Source organism: Nesoenas mayeri (assembly GCF_963082525.1).
Source record: "Nesoenas mayeri genome assembly, chromosome: 7".
Taxonomy (NCBI): Eukaryota; Metazoa; Chordata; class Aves; order Columbiformes; family Columbidae; genus Nesoenas; species Nesoenas mayeri.
The window spans coordinates 9406868-9426328 of NC_137551.1; the positions used below are offsets into that span (position 1 = coordinate 9406868).

A 19461-nucleotide genomic window follows, 5' to 3' on the forward strand; every position below is an offset into this window, starting at 1 on the left:
ATAGCCATGGCAGACTTGGGTTCTGTTCAGACCCACCTGTCTCATGGAATCTGTAACGCTTTGGTTAGCAGACCAATTCTACACGTTCTAGTGTGTGTTAAGCTGTACACCTGGGACCTTTAATTCTGTAGGTGACTCATAATTTGTATGTGTGACACTAAGCAAAGGTATTTATATGATTGTTAGATGTATTTCATTTCCAAAACAAATGCTTTAAACATAAAATGATAGAAGTTGTTCAGAAATAGCAATGAGCAAAAATAAGGCACTTTATGCTTAAACTATGCTAAAAATTAACAAGTATCAGGCCTATCATTCTGCTTAAAGTTTTGTTTTTCTCCCCTCTCCTTCCCCTACTATCTATTACTTCAATAAAGATTTCCACCATAGAATTTAAGGCCAAGTGAGGTAATATTCAAGGTTGATTCTTTTTCAAAACTAAACAATGTTGAATAGTAAGATTAAATTGGCCAAATAAATACATGTTATGGGGGCACTCTTATCATAAATCAGGTTGAGGCAGACACATACAAACAAAAATACATATGCCTTTTCGCTTTTAGCTCTTGTTCTAAGTGAACTTTGGATTTTGTCATGCCTCTCTCTGCATTTGGTTCTGGTAAACTCACCTGCTGTGACAATTCTTGTAAAAGAGCCCCATGTTTTCAAGCCACAGCAAGATATTAAAAGTAGTGTAGGTGAAATGCCAAGGGATGCACACCATATTTATTTATCATGTCTGGAGACAGTCTTGCGTGACTCTAATGAAATCACTCCTTCCTGGTAGGCAATATACCTAATTACTGTAGTATCTGAAAACTTTGTCACAGCTAAGGAGCTCTGCTGTAAGGATGGCTAAAATTTTATTCATAATTATTGAAAGGTGGCTTAAAGAATGTGGTGCTTCAGAAATCTAGGTGAATCAAAAACCCTTTCCAAAAGTCAAAATTTGTACTAAATTATTTCTAAATATATTTTGTGGTATATTTGTAGTTGTGCATCACTGTAAAGACTAGTTTTTACATTTTAATCATATTATGGTGCATTTCCAACTAATACATGATGTTTGAATACTGGATCTTGACTGTGCTTTTCAAGCGTCTTAGTTATTTTCTAACTAATTCTCCTTTCTCTTTCTCTTTTTTTTGGGATGATTAAGGCCACTAAATGTAACTGCCAGAAAGACAGCCAAAAACCTAAAGGGACGGCGTGTATGTATGCTGACAAATTTACGCAAACCTCCTGGAGGAGGAGTTCTGTGAGTAAAATGTGCCATTCCTTCTTGGATGTGACTTTCTGCATTTCATTCCCCAAGCTTATGACATTTGCTGTTATACCAGTTGGCATCGTGTGAGAGGTTCTGTGCTGTATGAGAGCGGTGTCCTTCCTCCGCTGCATTCCTTGTATGCTTTTGCAAGTCTTTTAAATAAATATTTGTTACAAACAGTTCTTTTAAAATAAGTAATTAAACTTTACAAATCTCTTATTAAAATAATCACCCTCTGCACGATTTAAATTACAGTCAACCCAAGCTGTATATCTAATAATATATAAGATATTTTCCTATATCTTGACTTTAAAGTCATCGGTAGCTGTATATTTTGTTGTTGTTGTTTTTCTGGTTAAATTATCATCATTGCTGTGCTCACATTTGTAGAGGAAAAGCTACAGCATATTCCAAACTTCAGTCCATAATGTAAAAGCAAAAGTTAATATTTTTATTAATCATTTATTTGAAGAACTTGACTCATTAGAAAAATTATTGGGTGAAAATCACTTTGACAAAGGACATTGTCATTCCCATATGTTGTTGCATGGATCACATTTGCTTCCATTATTCATAACTTGGCGTTCTTCATGGAATACTAATAGAATAATAAAGATGGGGGTGGGACAACATTTTATATCATATATGGTAAGGAATTATTTTTGACTGAAGAGCAAGGTTTTTGTCAGTCATCAGCAAATAGCCTTTGGTTCTTGAAGCTTGTGCTCTAGCTTGAGAGTCTTAAGAGATTTCTTTAAAACATTAAAGGGCTAGATGTTTTTCATTTGTTTTTACCCTGCCTGAAGTTACTTAATGTAAGATTGTAAGTAAAGATAGATCACTCCTGCTGTCCTTCTAAAGTACTAGTGCTAGGATAGAAATACAACCCCACTGTGTGTTCACTGGGTGGGTAGCAAACGCCCTTGTCCTGTTGAGATGAAGCTTTCTGACGGTTTCCTGTCTGATATGAACCCATGTATAGAGATCTTAACGTTAAGTCACCTTTAGTTTGATCTGACACCTCTGTTCCAGAAAGTATGTGTAAGATGTTTGATGTTTATCTCATTTCTTCCTCTTTTCCTGTTACTTTGTAGCTTTTGAGCCCTTGTATTTTTTCTGTTTTCCAAGTTTTAGTTTCTTATCCTGGTGATCTTCATTTGATGTTTTTGTGCGTTACACTGTTACTGGGTTAGTAGCTATTGTTTCCGTGTTACTTTTTTTTCATATCATTTTCCACAAATTCAGAAACAGGTTAGTAACTATTGAAAGTTAGTTGCAAACTACAGAAGCTTTAGTTCAAGCAATCCGTGGTATTAATTGATAGGACAAAGACATTGGAGAAGATAGTGAATGGGGATTGTTATCTCAGGTAAAAGTAATTTAGCCCAATTTTCTGGCTCGGTCAGGTTGAAGGATATTGCTTCTAAATTATTTAGTAGCTTTGTTAAAAACAAAACTTTTTTGTTCTGAGGAAATTTGAGTTAAGGGAAAATATGGTGCGTTTTTGTTCTTGTTGTTGTTTTGTTTTAGTTTTTTGTTTTTTAAGTGTCCCTGCTGTATCCTCTCCTGTATTCATGGTTAGGTGTGTGTATGTGTGTGGATATATATACACATATGTATATGGTACACATACATATGTGTGTAGGTGTATGCTCATTACATGTGCATTATAAACATCTCATTAGAAATTATAAACATCTCATTATAAATTGATAGGAGCTCCTTAATGTGGAATTTCTTAAAGGGCATTGATATGTTTCCTGGCATGGCTTAATAGAGGTATAAATGTTCAAAAGGCCTTGGCATGAAATCATTGTTGATCTGGAACCCAGTGACATAAACTGTCACTTACCATAGAAAGGAGAGACAATTGGCTCTATTTTCTTGAGGCAGGAGTAGGATAAATGGAAATAGCAGGAGACACCTGAGTAAAATGCATTCTCACTAATGAAAACCTCTTACAGAAAATAATGTTGGGCTTTAGTAACATTCCTGTTCAGTTTAATATAATTATCTTGAACTGAGAGCACAGGCTGGGAGAAATCACATTTATTAATCCTAAATGTGGTATGACTTATGAAATGTAGTTAATGTTTATGAAATGAAGATTTTTATGTAGGCTACACTTTTAAAAAGCCAAATAGTAATTGAAATCTTGGCAGTAAGAGTACATCTGCTTGGAGTCATAAGTTTCTTGCTTCTTTAAGCTTGTTAATAGTTATCAAAGTTGATGAATTTTCAACTAGTTCATTTTTTCCTTTAAGTTTTGACCTGTAAGTAACTTTAAATGATGGTGAATATCAGGAAGTTACTTTAGAGTGTCATAACTTCCAAGATTATTCTGACAGTTTACAAATTCTAGCAGACCTGATACAGTATTGATTCTAGAAGCATAAATAACAGTCTAGGAACACACAAGAATTTATTGTTTCAAGAAATACTTTAAAGGCTTCCAGAAATGTGCTTAACCAACACTGTTAATGTAGTGTTTTGTAAAGAACAGACGACAGAATAAACTAGGAAAAAGCAAGAGGGGAAATTGGTTATTAAAAGATTTCAATTTTTAATTAAAGGCTGTATGAATTGCAGTAATTTATTGCAGTTCTACTGTCCGTTTGAAACAGCTAGTATTTCTCATCACTTCTTAGTTCTCCCAGTAAACAGGCAAGTGAATATCATTAAACATTCTTTTTAAGAAAATCACATTTGTGTCTGTTTCTTTATTACCAGGTATTTCTAAAAAAAATTGATATCTTGATGTCAAAGTATGAATTTGTCTGGGGTTATTCTCTTTAGGGACCGCACATAGTTTCTGGAAGTACTTTTAGAGTTTTTTTCCTATTTAAAGGTAAATATGTACATAAATGGAAGTTATGTAACGTTAGGTTAATCCTTGGAACATAGTACTCCATGTAATACAACCTAGTGGCTGAAAATGAATGTTTTGAAAATGGAGCTTATTAAGAATTAACCTATTACCTGGCTACCTTGCATGCTACGTGGTGTTTGTTGCAAGCAGTGTTGTGACAGTGTGCTCAAAAGTGCATTAAACTGTTTGTACGAACAAAGATAATTTAGAGGGAAACATTATTTTTGGTTAGCCATCCTCAGGATAAATTTTGTACATGTACGCACTGGCAGAGTAGTCCATGACATTTCCAGAAGGATTTCTCATAGATCTACTGTGTTCACTTGCAGTTAACTTATGCCTATCATTTAACTATCATGGGGAAAAAAAAAAAATACCCAAAACACCAACCTGGAAGGAGCTATTGAACATAAAATTACCTGAAGAAATTAATGATGATGGACAAAGCTTACAAAAAATGAAAACATGAGCATCCACTGCCACAATTGTCTCACAGGCTTTGCAATATTGGTTCTGTAATTCTAAATACGGACATATTTTTTAAAGATTGAGAGTAAAGGGGTTAGATGTCAAGTTTATGTTGCCATTTGGCTTCTCAGACTGGAAAGGTTGTTTGCAGATGCTGAGGAGTAAAAGGCAAGCAAGGAAACTACAAAATCTGAATAGGGACAAAGTTGTCTGTAAAGGATTGTGGCCCCTGAGGTCCAGTTCCTTAGGATAACACAGCTCCTCTGAGTTCATGGGTGTGCTTCCATGCCTTGCAACAGTAGGTAGTATACAGTAAAAGCTGATTTTTCTCCGTAGTCTCAGAATAGTACAGAGTGATGAGAATGATTTTTGCTTCCTAAATAGGTGTACAAATTAATTCCTGTCTCTGGCAAAATGACAACAAACTCAGTTTTCCTAGGAGCGTGCCTATTCTTGTTCTTTGCTACATCTCTGCTTCTGCACTGAGAGATATTCTTTGTGTTCCATTGGAGTGTTGTTCCAGTTTGTCATTCCAAAACCTTTCACGTCGGTTATTTTGATGAACCTTCTTAATACTTGGGCTGTCCTTCTGTACTATGTCTTTGAGTATCTCCTTCCACCGTACTCTTATAGTTGCATAGTCAAAGCATATATAAGCTTTAAATTTAAACTCCCAGGTTTCGAAGTCTAGTCACTATATTAGTATTTATCCTCATGTTCAGCCCAGGTTTCTCTTGCTGTCCAATACTTTGGTGTTCACTTGCTGATCCATGAAATGTAGATTCTTGCTGAGAAAGAACGACATCTGGACTAGGTTGTTGTGTTGTGCATGTTTTTTGCTCTGTTACAGTAACAGTGTATAACACATGGGCATATGCACGGAAGAGCGTTCCTTTAAACATTTCACAGGCAATTCTTGTTGGTTTAGTGTAAACCAGCATATAAGACTTTTGGGGTTTGTTTTGGGTTTGTTTTTTTTCTGACCTGAACACTTCCAAAAAGAGTATTGCATGTTGGAACTGTTCATTTGTAATCTCTTATCCAGGTGCTAGTCTGGCAAGGAGACACTGCTGTAAAAACATCTTGTTTGCATTGATACTTGAAGAATGTCATTCTAGGTTTGCTTTTGATGTGGAGCTCTGAGTTTGTATGAGACACCTGGCAATGCTGGGTGAGACACAGCAAAAACTCTGGTTTTGGAAGTGCTCAAAGGCTCCAGCTGTATGGATGAAAATGGATCTTTCCTGTATTTGTGTTTCTGCAGCAGAAAAGACTTTTCTGAATGCTTTAGCAGTTTTGGATATTGGGGTATTCCTGAGAAAAGAGCTGGACTATTTGACTGTTGGCCTAAAATTGCTATGTGACAATAGCTTAAATATTTCTCTTGTTGTTTTCTGGCAGAAGCAATTGCTTTTGTTCATCTGCTTGCTTATTGTAGTGTTGAGGTCTCTTTATGGCAATGGAAAATTCTAGCCTTAAAATCTTCTTAGAAGCCTTTAAAACAAACAGGTTTTGTGGTGCAGTTAGGGTCAGAACTTCATAAAGTGTTCAGCAGCAATTGTACAATTTGCCAGGATCTCTGAAAAATGTTCTTCACTTTGTTCTGCTTCGTACACTTCTTTAATTCAGCCGCTCTTATTTTTCCACTCCTGAGTCTCCTGTTTTGCCTAGTGTTTTAAATTTGGAATCACTTGTCTTTTGGGATGCTTTTGCTGTTTCACAATTCCAGTATCTGGGAAATGAGAAGAATCGGATTTTAGTTTAGTGGCTGGATACACATAACAGGTGCATGGAGGAGCTGTTTTCTGACTGCTGTGTCACATTAAAGTTCAAGTGGAACAACTTGCATCAGACGAGGCTTCAGAACCCAGAAGAATCCCATCAAATTTTTTTTGTCTGTATGGCTGGGTTTATTTGGTTTATTTTTAGTAGAATTTTTTGTTTGTTTTAATAGAAGCTGAGGTAAGTAATGTTCTTATCTTTAAATTCTAGCATTGTTTGCTTTTGGGTTTTATAGACTTTTAATAGTCAAGCATAAAATAAATTGTGATTCAGGTTTTTCTTCTTCCGTATATTTAGTAGGAAACTGCCACACTTAGTGTATTTTGAATATGTACCATAATCTGAGGGTACGTGCTTATTAGTGCATGTTTCTTTTTTCCTGTTCTTTGGATTTCTTGGGAACTTCAGCATACATTTGACTAATAGAAGGGGATGAATGTGAGTTGTTGTTTAAAGAAAAACAGCTTTGTAAATTTACTGGAGTTTTGTAAAATGCTATTAAAATAAGTCATCCTTTCGTAAGCCAGGCATATCTGCAGATGCTTCTGTTAATGTGCTGTATCTATGGGATAGATGCAACCTTTATTTGTAAAATCAGTGTAATTCATAAGACCCATCTTAATAAGTTCCCAGTGATGTATTCCCTGGTCCTTGCTTAGTTCAAATTTTGTTAATTTTAATTACCTTATTTGATGTACAATTAAACAATGCTTGTTATGATTTTATTTATTAAGTAAGAAATCTGATACTTATTTGACACTTGCCTGTGTGGAGCAGTGTAAATTCTGGAGACTGCTGTTCTGCAAGTTCTTGTCTTAATCTCTCTTTTTAGAGAGAGGAAGGGAGACGATATAAAATTTACAACCCCCCTTCTTAATTTATTGCATTAAACATTTCAAAGAAGTCTGGAAAAAGCCCATTGCTAACTCAAGTCTCCACAAGATGAGACGTATGCCGGATGATACTGTCTTTTTTACTATTTATGTGTAGAAAAAGGAAATAATTTTTTATTTTTGCTCTACCACCCTGACACAATTTAGGATGGAAGGTGAACAAGCCTGGAAAATGAAGAGTTCTTCTGTACAGTGCTGTGAATCCAAAGCATTTGTTAATGTCTAATCAATCATTGATTGATTAATTTTGTTCCCAGGAGTATTTCTCTATTTAATACCTACTCAGCTGATGCAACATATTATTTTGTAATATTGCCTATCTGAAGCCAGCACTGTTCTTTCATGCAGCAGTCTATAAATTGTATTGATGTTAATGGCTACTGATGGAGAACTGTAAGAACATGTGAGGTAATCAGTATCTCCATCTAGAGATAATCAGGTTAAAGAACTTTCATTTTTTTCCTTGGATTTTGCTCCGGTAATTGTTCTATCTCAGCTTCTGAAGAAAAATAAAAAAGTCTTATCAGATTGTCTTTGTTTCCTGTTCTAGTTTAAAAATGTTCTTGCCAGCAAATTCTAAGGCTTGACTATGCAAGTATTAAGTTACATCTTAGCAGTACTGAAACCTGGGAGAGTGGTGGATGAGATCTAACTAGATCTGAATAACTGGAAGGTCAGGGAAGGGTTTAAAATTCTGCCAGGATAAATAAAAGCAGAATCTTTATTTATAGAAATAATGTGATGCTTAAAGGTCTTTTAAAACTAGTATGGAAATAGAATACTACTTTGCTTGCCCAGCCCTGGCAGTGTGATCTGCAGCAGATATGTCAGCAGAGAAACTGGACAGGAGGGGCAAACTGTTCCTGCTTCCTTTGATATAGATGTTCATTCAGAGATCTCTGCCTGCTGTCTGGAAGTGTAGCTACGACTGGTTACTGTTGGTATCTGCCAGTAACCAGGAGGCAATGGCAGTCCTTACTGTTGGCACTAATATTCCAGAACTCACAAAAGCAGAAGTTTTCAGCTGCTAAATGGTGAAGGGGATGGAAAGACTGAAACCTGTCTCGCTGAAAAAGCAAATCAAGATGATGTAATTCAAGAGGGCAGTTCCAGCTTGGATAGGTTTCTTTTAAAGGCGAAGATATAGAGAAAATGATGGCCTGCATAAAATTAGTTTCTTGTTTTACGAATGCAGCAACCACAATGTTTTACTTTGTGGTCATCTGAAACATGGGACAGGTGAACCCTGCCCGGCACTGGTGTGCGCTGTGCTCTGAAGGATCAACTGCAAGAGCAAAGTGCGAGTCATGTCACCTCTCCTCTTTCACATTTAATAATGCTGTCAGATATGAGTGAAATGGAGTCTAAAGTACCAGGATTTGCTAGAAAACCTGTTTCTATGCATTAGAAGTTTTTTGTTGTAAACAGAAGCTGACTGGTTCTGCAGTAGATGAATGCTAAGCAACTTACTGCTTGCTGAGGCACTTAAAAACATTTTTGAAAGCTGTAAAGCTACAATTTTTAGTAGGTATTTTTATGTGAAAAGCTCTGCTACCATACTTTTCCCTTAAAAAAATCTTTAAAAGAAATGTGTGCATATATATACTGAATAAAAATTGAGGTATTTTGTAAGATTTCTGACTAGTTTAGAGCATCACAATGTTATTTTTTCTTTGGGCTTCAGTAGTGTATAGTGTTTGCTTTTACAAAGTAGAACAACTGGGAAATACAATTATACCTTTCTGGGGGAAAAAAGAATGGTGTGGCTTTTTGCTGTCTTGTTTTTTGGGTTTTTGTTTTTTTGTTTTTTTCCCTGTTCTCTTTTTTTATTATACTTCTCCCCCTCTCTCTTTCTGCACAGGGTGGGTATTCTGCTCCCTCCTTCTCTCCCTGGCAGGGCTCATTCCAGGGCATCCCTCGGACTGTTCCACCGCACCGCAGACAGAGTGAGTCTGTACCTCTCACTCATCTCCCTCACCGTCCTCCCGTAGCAGCTTCCCCTTTGCACGCACCCTTCATCTCCTAGTATCCTCCTCTGTCAGGCAGATTTCCAGGCATCCACAATAGTCCGTGGCTAACCAACATGCTTCCTTCAGCCAGCGTATGAGCAGCTACAACCTATAGCTTTATAACAGTTATTAAACGCTGATTTACTTCAGCAGTTCTTCAGGCAAACCCGAGTAGGCCCTTGTGTCCAGTCTTGTCTTAACATAAATCTTGCTTGCTGCATTTTCCCTTCCTTTTTCATGGCTGTAATATACAGTCCTGTTTGTGTATGTGTTTTGTTTGCTCATAAGTCTGCATGAGTGCATACGTGGATGTATTTACATAAACATGTTGTGGATGTACATAAAAATGTTGGTCAGAAAGCATTGGTTTCATTGCCTCTCACGAGAAGTTTTGACTTTTCAGAATGGCTTCCCTGAAACTAATTTTTTTCCCCTCTCAGTATTTGTTGTAAAAAGGCTTCTAATACACTGAAGTGGCTGTTGCAAAACTTGCATGATTTATTAACGTTCCTTGTGTGCTAGCTACAATGTGGGCTGATATGAGCTGCATTTGTTCTCTTGGCTTGGATCTGCAAAACAAAAGACAATTGCTGATTTTAAAACTGTATGCTTACATAGACATAGAGAAATGGTAAGTCTTATTTTGTGCTTTGGTATTGCATTATAAACAGATAATTGTTCAAATAAATATAACTAGTCTGTAAAGCTAAAGTTATATTTTTAAAATGTACTGTAATTACAGAATTACAGTGTGTTCGCCTAGCAAAGCCCAAGAGTGTATTTGGACAAGAAATAAAGGAAAAAGTAAAATTATGGAAACAAAGTAAGATTTACAGGGCTAATGGAAATCTGAACCTTGGAAAACTAAGCTTACAGATGTTTCAGTTTGCATTAATCCCAATTTATTTCAATTACTAGAAAAAGAAACTGTTGTGTAAAGTATTTTGTACATTGTGTTTCAAATACTCTCTTGACGTTTCTGTGACAATGTTCATTTAAACAACTCATCAGGAATGCACAGCCTGTTTCATAGGCTTTTCTCTATGCAATGCTTCATTTTCTGCTCATGTTTGATGTGGGACTCTGTGTGTGTGAAATGAACATAGAACCCCTAAAGCTGATGGATCATCCTGTCTTCTGTTTCTGGGGAGAGTGCCAGCAGTAGCACAGCCTGGCTATTTTGCTGTCCTATCAGCAGAGAATCTGAGTTTAAAAAGAAAAAAATATATTTTAGACCTGAGGAGCATATAATGTCACATTTTTGGAGACTCACTGATCAGACAGTCCAAACGGGAGGATGGTGTCTGAGCTGCCAGATGTGATGTGACACAATTCACACTGACTACTTGACTGAAGAAGAAAACTTTGCTAATCTCTTACCATTTTTTTTTGAGCCTCCTCCTCATTCCTCCACTAGCGGCAGCAGCTTCTTATTCAGGGATTCTGTAGCAAACTTCCATTACTGAAGCAGGCTGGATTTTTTTAGTATACATCTCATACCTTAAATTCTATGAATTACTAGTAAAGTAAATAAAGTAGATTAATACTGGCACTTGAGTAATTAACCTTAATTACAATTAACCTACTGCCTAGGAAAAATAAGTTTCCTATAACTGAGTGTTCCTAGCCTTTAATTCTCAGGTTTGATCAAAAGATATATACCAAGAGTAAAAGTGCAGTATAAACTAGATGGTTTCTTGGATGCTTTCACCGACACTCTTGCAAAATCAATGACTTATCACTGTGTGAAGAGTCCCATAAAGTAGAACATTAGTGCAGTTATCACTAGCATCCTTCTTTGTCCACATTACCTCTTCCCACAGTTCAGTGGTTTTAGGTCTGTTGTTTTTTGTGCTCGTACGGAATGCCAAACGTGGGGTTTGAGGCAAGTGGTAAGCTGGGTAATGCCACCGAGAACAAAACAGCCTTAAAGTCAATGTTGGTTTCTTCTATGATAATACAGAGAAGGTGGTGGGAACATGACGTATTCTCAGTTTTTGTTTGCCTATGTTTTCTGCGAGATCTTGGAATTTAAGCATTTATTCTCTAACTTCTGGATACCGAACCTAAAATATCATCTGCACTGGTGAATACTGCAGATTTCTTCACTGTATTGTTGGTAGCTGATGGATACAGAGATCAGTTACAATCACTGTAGATTATGAGGATATAAATCTGTAAACTGTTCATATTTCACTGCTTATCTACTGCAATGTGATTTTACTACTGCTGTAGAGGACAGGTAACATATCCATCCCTGCTGTGTAATATTACAATACCATAATATGCTTAGAGTTCTTCTCTATCAGCACCAGTTACAGTGGTCATATACCTACTGTGTAATTTGCCCCATGAACTTACCATATCACTGCACTTTCTGAAGACATTTTAAAATTGGATGTATATTTTCCAGTTTTAATGATAATTAGTTTTTCATACTTTTATTCCTATAACTCCCATATGTGTCCTGAACTCAACTCTTATGTAATAGTCCTTTATTTTTCTCTAGGCTATAGCATACAATTTGACATATCAAACTTGCTTAAAATTTTTGCATTTGTATTCTGGAGCTTTAATGATGCAGCTCTAGAAACACAGTATTGAGAATACACATTGTCAATAAGGCAATTATGAACTCTTGTTGTAATACAAGAATATTACATCACTTTTTCAAGGCCCCAGGTGCCTCTCCACAGAGATATGCACATGGAACTGTTTTGTTACTCAACCATTGCAGTTGTTCGCATCTTCGCCTACTGTGCATTACATGAGAAAAGTATTTAGACTTGTAATGTAGGCATTACAAATAAAGGTAATGTAAGCAATTCCAGCAAATGACACATAGCTTTTTGTCACCAGCAAGAAAGCTGCTCTATGCACATTGACTATAAATCAGGCACATGTGTTGCTTTTTTATGCATTTTTTTGTAAACAGGGGTATGTTGCTTAACACTGCAAAATGTTTCCAAACTTTTATTGACTGATTCAGGTTCTCTGTAGGGTGTACAAAGTGTTTGCGTTAGCAGAACAAATTTCTTCAGAATATTGTCTTGAAAGTTCTATGACACGTTAAGAGTGACAAATTATTTAAAATCTCCTGGAATTCTTACATTGCTGTCCTTTTTATACATCTATTTTTTCCATGGGAAATGTGTATTCAGTTATATGAAGAAATGTCTTTTAAGAAAAGCTCCCTTATCCCAAGCGGGGTAGTTGCAGATTGGACTACAAGTGAGATGTCTCTTGTACCTAACTGAGAGTATATTAGCAAACAAAACTTAATTTTACATGTGGACATACATGTTCAAACAGACAAGTATCTGTATTCAGGGATGAAATGCCTGCCTTGATGTAGTTATACATTGCTTTCAGTAATTTTTCCTTGAGAAAGACAGTGTTTTTCTTGAAGTTGGGCTTTCTCTATAGACTATGCAGAAAAAAATACTATGCCATATTACCAATTATTTTACTACCCTCATGCTGTGGTGAATGGTGGGTTAAAAAAAAAATTGTGGTTGTTTTGTATTGTTATTTGAAGTCATACTTCATACTGTGGAATCCTATTTTCTACTGTTGAAATATAATATAGCTAGCTAAAAAGGAGAGGTGGGAAAAAAATTCCTAAATTAAGGTATTGGCAAATGCTGCACCCTTAAGGTGTGAAATCTGGGTGTTTTCCAGAGGTAAAAAATGAACTTTCCAATGTAGCCGTTCAGTAAGGCTGTGTCTTCAATTGCAGACGTGTGATATAACAGTTTATCCTGTGCCATGGCAGTGAGATAAGGGATGTCAGAACCCATCAGAGAATGAAAAACTGACTTACCAGAGTTTGTATCCTTCTCCCCAACTCCCTCCAAAAAGAACCTGTGGTCGTTTGGCTTCTCAAGCTTGTGAGCAGTTTGCTAGGAAGATGGGTTATTCAACAGTATGGGCAACATGAGCGAAATATGTAATGCAGTGTATCGTGTGACATTGTTGTTCCTTGTTAGATATCTAACATGTATGTGCCTGGATGCAAATATTTTTGATGCATACAGATGTGATAATACACACGAATTCTAGTTAGAGCTCTAAACAGTATTTGAAGTGTAAGATGTTGACTTTTTTGAAAGACATGAAGTTATAAGAGCAAAGATATTCCATGCAGGTCTTGCCATAAATATTTTTGGTACTGCTTTACTTAAACACTGTTGCTACTTCTGTTTCTGGAAGCTGGATTAAAAACCAATGGGGGACATGGTAATTGCAATTTAAATGGTTAAAAGTTGCAGTTCTGTCACGGCAATTGCTCACTGTTTCATCTTGGTCCTCTGACATCATTGTCCTTGTCTTTTTCTTGTCTCTGCTTTCCCATTATGCCATTGGCAAGGAGTTGAGAAGTTAGTCCATTACTTCTGTGATAAAGCGTGGTACAGTACAACTTCAGATTTCTTCTCATCTCCTCACGCATTTTCCTTGTTGTTTTTTTGCCCTATGCATGATGCATGTCTACCGGAGATGTGCATGCAGTTCTCAGAGTTCTCATTGCTTCACCGCCCTCATTCCCCCAAATACTGCAGGGAGAAAATGCCTTTATTTAATTCTGCAGAGGTACTTTATAGGAAATTGAGATGGGAATTGTGGTTAGAGATACAGAATACCAAAGCAAAACTGAAGAGAATTTTGAAGTAGTGATACTGCAGTGAATATCACTGTCTGACCACATTGATTTAACTTCTTTATCAGTATAACATACTTGTCTCAGTTTTCTGACACAAAGCTAATGCAATCCCAGGGGTTCAAGAACTGTGTAGTAATGGTAATTGTCTTCATGAATATATTGTCATTTTTCTCTGGATGAGGTAACAGTTTTACTTTAGATATATAAGAGAAAAATCTCTTAAGCTAGTGCGGTAGGGACTGTAATTTAGTAACTTTGGTGCATCAGTACATGCAAGTCTTCGAAGCTCTTCTTGACACAGAAAAGTCTTTTTGTGCAAAATGTGTGTGCACAGTTTTGTCTAATGTATCTTCAATTTGAGGAGAACTAATTATCTTTAGTTACATTGTACTCTAAATGTTTTAGAGCCGAACTTTACATTGTAGGAGCATGCCAAAAGAATGCAGGTGTTTGTTCACCTGAATATTTTCTTTATGGGACAAAAATAGAAGCCTGGTTAGCATGACAGTCAACACTAAGTTATAGCCTGTTCCACACCAAAATATTATCCAAAATGCACTCAAAGCAATGCAGATGACTTTTTCTAAGACTTCCATGAAATAAAATACTATGTCTAGATGGCAGAATCCTTCTTTGTCTTCTATTATCTCTCATTCTTATGATGGAATTCACCAAGTCCTTCTACTGGCTGGTGTTTTGTTGGTGGGGCTTTTTTGACTAACAACATGGTCACAATTTATTAAGACTTCCCTAGTAAAAGGAAAACTTCTGTATAAAGCAAAGATGTAAGCTATGGCTGAAGATAATGCAGTTTTCAGTATTGGATAACTTGTGAACTGTTACTTGCATATTTTGGAAGTTGTGGTGTTTTTGCCTTCAGTGTCATCTTGAATGTTAATACATGTAGGAATTTGTAGGTATTAAAATATATAGTTGCAGTAATTGGACAGACTTGAACTAAGTAGAAATAGTTTGAAAGCAGCACAGTATTTAAAACAACTTAGCAAAGATGATACCAGAGCTTTAGTATCCTCCTAATTCTGAGCATGTAGCTGTTTTCTGCCTTTGAACTGGCACCTTTCTGGATATTAAGCTGCTTAGACCTCTTCAGATTGTGAAGGATAATGAAGAAAACATGTATTTGGCTATTGGCAAAATTGTCCAAATGGAAAAGCTCAAATATTACCTAGTTTTTGTCAAAAGAACTTAAAATAATACCCAAAGCTTGCTTTTTTTGGCCATATTTCAGATAGTTTTGTATTTAACTCAACTTCTCATACAAATTTAGTTTCTTCTGTACCTTACAAATTTTTCAGTTTTCTAATTATTATAACCAGAATTATTTAACATAAAGTTAGGATTTGTAATGCTCAGACTAGATATATCTGAGCATTTTTAAAGTCTGGCATCTTAGAAGCCCTTTGTAGGTGAGGGGGAAAATTTTTCTGACAATTACTTTTGCACATTAGGATTTGACACAGTATTGTTTGCTATAAATGTACTAATTTTTTATTTCACTTAGGATTAGGAAATTTGAATTATTTGTTGAAATATTTGTATGGGAATCAAGTACATAGTACTGATTTTCTAGACTCATTTATAGCAGTTTTGTTTTTGCAGGTGAGGTCTGACATCAATAAATCATTGTGGCTAGCACCTGTCTGTCAGCTCCTAAGCTGGAAGGATAATGACTTCTGTAACCCATTACATAAACAGTGAAAAATGACCAAAATATCTGGAGGATTAATTTTTTAAGCTGTAACTCTCTTAATATGTTGAATTCTTACATGTAGTATTTCCTTCCTGTAGGACTGCTCAGTTAGGAAGGATTCACGAAGTTAAGCTAGTTTTGGTCATGTAAGGCATAATGTTTTGATGATGCTTGTTTGACACCATTTTGAAGGCTTTTTTTCTCCTCCTCCCTCTTTCCAAAGCAGTTATATTTCTACTGTTCAACATGTTTGCGCATTCCCTGTATCACTTGCTGATGTCACTGGGCCAGCTCAGATGTTGTCTTTTCTTACAGGTGGAACTGGTATAGTCTAAAAGGAAAAAATGCTAATAAAGCAAAATTAAGCCTTAAAGCCTTGGTATTTCTCTCATAACTATTGAAGATTTCTCTCATTACCTTTTTTTTTTTTTTCTCTTGATGTGGAATTTTGACGATTCAGTTTTCCCTGTCAGGGAAAAGGTGAAAAGCTTACAGAATCCCAGGATGTGCTGTTGTCCTAGCAATGTAACAGGCCTGTTGCTCACACAAACTATCGTTACTTTCTTCCTGCCCATTCTAAGAAGAATGAAGAAGACCAGACAAGTAACTGGCTTTCTCATTTGGAAGTTGTAAATAATTCAAGAGAGTGACTGAAGTAACATTTTTAGTCAAATCCCTTAAAGGCAATCATTGCTTCATTTTTACTGACTATATTTCTCTAGTAAACAAATATTATAAGCCTGTTTACTATCTATGTGAAATCAATTGGTAGGAGTTCAAGTAGTTCAGGAACAAGACTAGCTTGTGGTAGTTCTGTTCCACTCTTTTGTAAAGATGATGAGAAAGTCATCCAAACGTGAAACTTGTGAAAACTATAGTTGAAATTTTAATAGGTTTGGGGTTTTGCCATGAATTTCAGGATTTTTAATATTTTTTCCAAGATCTGTATACAAGTTGCAGGTCTAAGATGTGTTTGTGAATCTAGCACACACATTAATCTTTGAAGTCTTTTTACAGGGAAGAGCAAAGAGAAAATAGAAATGACTCTGAAGAGGTACTGGCAAGTCTCTTGTCTGATACGTGTCTGATTAGAGTGTATCTTCTGATAAGATGTAAATCTTCATTAGGTAGTCTTTATCCCTTGGTTATCAGTGTAGTAATATGTGATCTCTAGTTTCACATGTACTCTGTTGTAACACTATGAAGGTGGTTTCTTTGTCAGCGCATTTGAAATCCATTCAAGATAAAGAAGTTACCTATGTCTAGTCAGTCAGCTAATACAAAAAACCTGTATCAAATTTTCTGACCTCAGTAAGGCAAGGAAAATTCGCTGTAAATTCATGTGGTCCATTAAATTCCATTCCTGCCTGTACATATAGGGCACTGACAGAAGATTTGGGATAGTTAACTTGAGTGTTCAGCGTGTAGAAATTAAAAGGTGGATACGCCAATTAAAAGGTTTGATAGCCATTGCATTTGTTTATTAAGTACTTGAGTCAGAATTGATCAGTACATGTGGTGCTGTCCTGCAGATTTAGGTGAAACCATCAACCATGCCTTTTTCATATTTCTTTTTTAAGCTAATTGGTTTCTTTTTTGTCTTTATGTTGTTATGTATTTCAGTGATGGTATAATTTTTTCTGCTTAAGTTACAAGTCGCATTTGTACATGTCTCATGAACCATCTTGTTTTGCCAAAGTCAAAGTTTTGATTTAAAAAACCCAGATAAACAGCCCTTATCAAGCATCCAGTCAGTGCACATTGGATTCAGAATGTCATCCGGTGTTTTCTTTGCCTAATATATTGTTGTATTCTTTTCTCTTTAACAGCCTCAAGTACTACAGCCTTCCCGCAGCCTTCCCAGTTCCACAGACCTCGCCCAGGGAAAACTAATAAAAACGCCACATATCGAGGCCCACAGTGAATATTCTAAACATGGTCAGCATGAAAATAGCAATCATCAGAATCAGAATGCTACAAATGTCTCTCTCAGAAATAGCCTGAATGATGTAAACTCTTTAATGAGCATACAGTTAAACATAAAAGATGAGAATGCATCATATTTGGAAAATTTGAAAAACAAAAATACTGAAGACCCTGGAGAGGTAGCTGGTAATGAAGAAGGCATGTTACCATCTCGTTTCTCTTTCCAGACCTCTATGCGAGCTGATGCTAGAGAGGTGCAGACTGAGTTAACTGTGAAAGGTCAACCCTCATTCACAAACCAGGCTTCTCGGCCAAAGACTTTAACAATTGCAAAGCCCCCAAATGCTTTAGTGCCTCCGACAATGGCCGTTCTCACACGATCTGCAAATCATTCTGCTGCTTCCAAGGAATGTGAGCTTCTACCATCAAGTAGTTTGACTCAGCTACAGCCAACATCTGGTCAGGATAACCTAAACGATAAACAGAGTCAGAAAATGTCTAAACTTCGCCCACCAACTATGTCCTTTGTTAAATCCAAGCAAATGAGCAGTCAGAAATCCATACCAGTATCTGCAGAGCCTCAAAACACCTGTTTGAAGACAAACATCCCAAAGCCACCAGTGCAGAGAAAGGAAAACGTGCAAACACAGAATACCGGTTTGCTTTCTGGGGGTAGTTTGCCCTTGAATCGGCATTCCCGCCTCCCTAAACCAAAGACACATTGAGAACGTACCTACATCTCGTGGAATTATGCCATATATTAAACTGCTCCTATGTACTGACTGCATTTGAGATTGCTTTATCTACAGCCTGCAAATCCGGAGTGAATATTAAAAGTAGCATCTTTCTTTCGTGTTTGCATTCTCCATCCTGTTATGTTCTGAGGCTTATGTTATGAGCTGTGCAGCTTCTCTTGAGAGTGTTTTGTTATATTGTAGGTCTGTATTAAAGATTGTGTTGCCCAGTGGTCTTGGTAATGAAGCAAATACTGAAGTATGTGGTGGCCACAAATATGAGAATGCTGCACTATGTATTTCAGGATGGCAGAAGTAATTTCTTACCTCCATTTATTTGAGTTATTAGATAAATTACTATGAAGTTTAACTTCTTGGTTCTGAGTACTCGTTAGGTTAGAGTGGTGGAAAATGAAACTTACTGGCAGATGTTTTATTGGCCATAATTCTGACTCTGTATTCCAGAGGCCTATGCAAAAATCCTTGTATTTATCTTAATCTCAAAACTGACATATTTAATGTTATTTAATCTGATGGGTTGGGTGGGTTGTGTTGTTTTGTTTTACTGTAATCTGAAGATGCTCTGTTCTTTATTTATCTCCTTTTCACTGTTCACAGACAATAAGCAGATTTCACAGGGTGAAATGAATCTTCTCTCTTAAGCATCATCATTTGTTAAAAGATTGTGGTATGTTTTTATTGTGTTGAATAGACACGTTACCGGGTAGTTTCTTGAAACGCAGTGCTAAGGATGCTTGTGCAAAACCTTCCAATACAGGCTCTTAGGAACCGGTAAGTAGGGAGCCTCTGGGAATACGGGGTCCATAACACCTATGTTGAGGTTGCACAACATGCATTTTAATTAATATTTTTTAATTGTACTACTTGTATTTATTAATTTCTGTTTAAAATTGAAAGACTCTGAAGTACCTGACTTGAAATTTTGCACAAACCTTGCCATATCTGTAAGGATTTGAAACTATTTTACTGAATAAAACTTGTATTAAAAATGCAACTATTTAAAAAAAGAAAATATTAACCCCACATATGTGCTTTGAGCAATCCTATTATATCCTAATCCAGAGCTGGTACTCTTAAGAGTTTTTCAGAGATGTGTATTTTGTTTTGGGGTTTTTTTGTAA

At 36.3% G+C, this 19461-nt stretch overlaps 1 protein-coding gene across 3 annotated transcripts in view; it reads left to right on the top strand.

Annotated features, from left to right (window-relative positions):
- Positions 1–18310, top strand: part of CCSER2 (coiled-coil serine rich protein 2) — a gene marked incomplete at both ends in the record, with an annotated part of 48881 nt that extends 30571 nt beyond the window's left edge. Inside the window, 4 exons of one of the 3 annotated variants that reach the window (XM_080347627.1) lie at positions 1160–1258; positions 9141–9225; positions 13658–13697; positions 17489–17552. In XM_080347627.1, the coding sequence (XP_080203753.1) occupies positions 1160–1258; positions 9141–9225; positions 13658–13697; positions 17489–17552 (288 nt within the window). Of the gene's footprint in view, positions 1–1159; positions 1259–9140; positions 9226–13657; positions 13698–17488 lie in introns of all 3 variants that reach the window. The other 2 variants (XM_080347626.1, XM_080347625.1) reach the window with 2 other exon arrangements.
- Between the last annotated feature and the right edge of the window lie 1151 nt (positions 18311–19461).